General features: G+C 32.1%; 1 protein-coding gene across 1 annotated transcript; it reads right to left on the reverse strand.

The window, feature by feature from the left end:
- Window positions 1–233: 233 nt before the first annotated feature.
- On the reverse strand, window positions 234–4,056 carry LOC133789782 (intermembrane lipid transfer protein VPS13-like). Its single transcript, XM_062227520.1, has 6 exons — window positions 3,356–4,056; window positions 1,728–1,862; window positions 1,604–1,654; window positions 1,031–1,125; window positions 830–947; window positions 234–367 (listed from the first exon to the last, which is right to left on the reverse strand). The coding sequence occupies exons 1-5, from the start codon at window positions 3,437–3,439 to the stop codon at window positions 869–871; spliced, it is 444 nt and encodes a 147-aa protein (XP_062083504.1). The 5' UTR covers window positions 3,440–4,056; the 3' UTR covers window positions 234–367; window positions 830–868.
- Between the last annotated feature and the right edge of the window lie 663 nt (window positions 4,057–4,719).

Genomic DNA, 4,719 nt, shown 5'->3' on the forward strand with positions numbered 1-4,719 from the left:
AGAGAATGACATCATCCAAATTCACTGTTGCATTCTGCAAAGGTTGATCACTCTTAGCCAATTCATATGCCCTTAGCTTTGTATACTTTGCATTTCCTGTAATTGGTTCCAGAATATAAGTGTGCTATTTGACAATTATATCAGCAGGTTTGCCTTCTTTAGTGCCACATCTAAAAACCTAAAGCAAATAAATGATCAAAGTTTCATAGTTTGAACATGCCCTCAACATATGTAACTGCAAGAATAAACTAAATATTGGTTCTACCTGGACCCACTCAGAAGGAAGCAAATCCTCCCATGGCTTGTCAATATGCCATGGGATTATATCAGAATCCAGATAAAGTGCAAGTCGGTCAAGTTCAACAGACTGTAAAAATTAAAAAAAAATCTTATTATAAACAAGACTGTAATAAGGATTAAATTAGTGATAATCATATTATAATTTACTGGCTATGTAACAAATTGCTACTTGTTATCATGTCAGAACTTTGGTGTATCGTGTATTGTGGGTGAAACTTCAAATATATGCAGGAATGCAACATACTTTAAATTTAAAATATGATAAATGAATACACATCTCGGCCAAGCATTCAATCAAATTTTCTTCCCCTTAAAAAAGAAACAAAGATCTTTTATAACAAGAAAATGAAAATTACAATTGAAGACTTTTATTTAGTAGTTTTGTCAAAAAGTTGCAAGTGTGTGTTTCCTCACTAACTCGCAACTGTGCATTTCAAATTATATATATGAGACCTTCTTAAAGAGAATAAAACTTAAACTTGATTGCATTCATATCAATCGACACCCTATAAGGAACAAAATTAGGAACCTTTTGTATACGGTCTAGTGAACCACCAGTAATAAAAGTCTAATTCCCATTGTCATCAATTGTCACAGCTAAGAGTTTCTCCAAGGTCACACCTGCTGCAAATGGGTGACCAGGATTGCTAGAGAATAGGAAATTAAAATTCAGGCAGAAAATAAGAATGCAAAGATTCCAAAATATAAAATTTAACTTGCTATTACACACCTTTCACTGTCCTCGTATCTGATATGAATATTTGAAATTGAGAGTTTCAAATTTCCAACTATAGTGTTGATAAGGGAACCCAACCATGATTGATTCTTCAATTAAAAATATATACATATTAATACAGTTATAATCATAATTGACAACCAAATATATGTATAAACATATGTATGGTTCAAAAAGATCAAAAGGTAAATCCTAAAAAAGAATAACATCACAACATTTGAATACTACAACCAAAACTTGATACAATATTTGTCATCAAAGATTCAAAAATAGCACATAAGACGCTTAAGAACCAAATATAAAGTTCATATACACGTACAGACACATAAGAATATAGGCATCACATAATATTTCCTTATACATAAAAAAATTATTACCTATCAATTATGTTAGTCACCCTTTGCTTTGTAAAGATTCAAGTCAAGTAAATATATCAGATGTATGGATGCTAAGGCATGCCATTGTCTGTATCAGCAGTCAGCACAAATAGTTTCCATGAACCATCTAGTCAAAGATTCACCCTATTATAATTTAAGTTACACTGATAAAAGAATTGTGTAATCTTACCACTTCAGACTTTAATTGTTGAGCCTTCTCTACCAGCTTCATTTCCATTTCCTATTTCCAAACATAACAATTATTCAGAGGATAATTCAAAGGTATATCGGTAGGCACATCATTATTGTCTTACCCGCACTCGGCTTTTCTTAGCTTCTTGAATGGCAGCTTTAGTGGACCCTTGCACTTGCGTTGCAGGTTCAACTAACAAAAAAATACAATCCAGATGAACTACAACTGGGTCCTGACCAAGCTTACTCCAAGGTACCTTAATTTGGGAATATCACAAAAAACATCATTAGTTAAATGTAAACAGCATCCAGAATCACAAAAGATGTCATTCAAATTGCTTCCAGCAAGAAATTTATATAGGTGATCTCTCAATTTTGTGAAATTTCTAATATTTTTATTCATCACTACAAAGAAACCGATTTTATCTTATTTTTTGTTATTTATTTTTAAAACAAATATATGCACAATAAGGCGGGGGGGGGGGGGGGGGTGGGAATAGATACAAAAGAGGGACCTAGAAAATAAATAAACATGCATAGCAAAAAGAATAAAATCTCTTATAAAAAATCAGAGAAAGAAGAAAGTGATGAACTCACAGAGAAGACGAAGGGAAATGAAACGCAGAGAGAAAAGAATTTGTGGAAAAATCAGATTGTATTCGATAATAATATGCCTCTGACTACAACTTTAAGGTCTACTTATACATTTGATTCAAGACTAGCTAATGACTAATAACAACTAAGGAACAATTAAAGTTAAATACAACTAGCAGCTAATAACTAAATTACAGACTAATTGACTAATTGATTACATCAGAAAGGATGAATACTTTATAGATTGGAAAAGAAAAAGTTATATACAAGAGGAAAATGTATCATCATACATAAAAACATAATTATAGCCACAAATCTAAATCTTCTTTCAAACCCCGCTTAAAAAATCACAATGCTATTGAAATTCTCATAGCATGAAGTAAGTTTCCAAAAACTAAGATCAGTAGCCTGAACAGCCACACCAGTGTCCCAACCATTATTGTTGAAACTCACAAATTTACGCTTAATGATGTTGTGCCACAAAGAATATGGCTCATTCAGGAATCTCTACAACCATTTTCAAAACAAGAGACTTATTCTTCTAAAAATTTTAAGATTGTGTGGATTATTTGGCTGAAAGAAGAATAAAAAAAATAAAAAGAACCGGGTGTGGCTTCTCTAAGGGAAAAGGTTCAAATTTTAGCATCTTTTTGGGCTTATGTGACAAAGTAATTCATGGATTTCCCTCTTTCTTTGATCATTCTTGAATGGAAAATTGTGTGATTTAGCTAGTTTCTTTTTGGTTTTGCTCTTATTAATGCTAGATGTTTTATTTACGTCTACTTTATGGAGATAACTTATCATCTTTTTGTAATACCTTTTTCCAATTAATAAAGGTTTTGTTTCCTATCAAAAAAACAAAAATCATCTAAAAAATTTCAAAATACTTAGCTTTTTGTCTTTAAATACATATATAACATCAATACATACATTGTCAAACTTCATTCATCCTACGACAGACTAAAGCAAGTTATAATTTATATATCTATACTATATATATATATATAAAACACCATAAAGAACTTGTAGTAAGAGATTGTTAGAAATGTCACAAGAAAATATACAAAGTCAAATTTCTTAATCATTAATCCCCAAAGCCAGTTCAAATAAATCCGCAAACATCTTTACTAAACCAAAATTATAGAAACGTACATACCTTAAGTTTCACAGAGCCAAGAAATCCAGCCTTAACCTTCACAGGCAATTTCAATGCATTAAGTTCCTCCGGTTTCAACTTCATATTAGTTAGCTCCACATCTCCTGCAATATAGATTTAGGAGTAAACCATCAATCAGAAACGAAGCATTTACACTTTACTCTCACTACTAAGTTAACTACAATCCAATCAACCGTAAAATCTGATAAGTGTAGAATTTGAAGCAATAAGACAAAATGAAACCAAAAACTAAATCCATCAACTTATTAAATTTTCCAAAATTCCAATGTCAATAAACTCATTCACTCCCTCTCTTTGAATTAATCACAGAAAATTCATCCGTTCTGAAGACATTTCAATAATGATTTAAAAAAACTCCAATTATCCTCAATACATAACCAAAAAAAAAATTTGATTTCAAAGTCTAAAATCCAGGAAAATAAGAGTAATTATAAGAAAACGAACCTTGCCAAACACTGATCTTGAGCGCTTCCTTGTTGAGTCCCCTGACGTAGTTGCCAAGGTACCTCTGCAAGAGGTAAGCCACCTGATCCTCCAACATCCTTCTTTCTTCAAAGGATCACCAACTCATTCCCCCTCAATTCATCCCAAAAATTCCGATTTCAATTTGAGAGAGAAAAGAAAGAAGAAGAAGAAAACGAGATATTTTTCACAGATTTTAGGCCATGTCTATTATTCAGTTCCAGAAGACACTACTAGTTAACTCCTTTCTTTCTTTCCCTTTTTCTGTGGACAACCTCAGATATTTCCAATGAGGGAATGTGAGGTAGAAAGTCATTCCCCACAAACAACACATCAAAACAAAATCATCAATTAGGCGCTCCAAATCTCCTTTAACATCTGGGATTCCCATAGCATATGCTAAATACTCCCTAAGGATCCAAATATGGAGAAACTGTACAAAAGATGGATATATATTAGAAATAATACGAAATGCTTATGGCCAAAACACACAAATCTAAGCATGTAAACCCAAATATGAAGTATCAGATTACAAGAATGCTTTAGACTAACACTAGAAGTTTCAAAGTGGTAATCAAATTATCTAAAAAAAATTAAGATGTGAAATTTGGGAGTATCAAATTAGAAATATTGGCAGGGGGTAGAAAATTTACCTGAAATCTCTAGTTCAAGATATGGTCATTTAGATTCGCTTTTGAAAAGCCCTTCATGTTTTTCCCATTCCTCTCCAAGTCCCTGCTTTAAAAAAGTTTAAAGCAAATAGATAATGATTTTTAGCTTGCCCATATTCGAACTTTGAGCACATTATATAACTGGCACTGTGATTTTGAAGCTTACTGGTGCAAACAAGACTCCTCTGAATAGCTTTCCATTAACAGTTG

Source organism: Humulus lupulus, chromosome 7, assembly GCF_963169125.1.
Source record: "Humulus lupulus chromosome 7, drHumLupu1.1, whole genome shotgun sequence".
NCBI lineage: Eukaryota > Viridiplantae > Streptophyta > Magnoliopsida > Rosales > Cannabaceae > Humulus > Humulus lupulus.

Bases quoted from the DNA above. Each gene is read 5' to 3' on its own strand.
- LOC133789782 (XM_062227520.1), bottom strand. From the start codon at position 3,439: ATGAAGTTGAAACCGGAGGAACTTAATGCATTGAAATTGCCTGTGAAG. The intron at 1,863-3,355 runs GTATGTACGTTT...TCCCAAATTAAG, and splicing joins TTGGCTCTGTGAAACTTAAG to GTACCTTGGAGTAAGCTTGG. The intron at 1,126-1,603 runs GTAAGATTACAC...TTTTAATTGAAG, and splicing joins AACAATTAAAGTCTGAAGTG to AATCAATCATGGTTGGGTTC.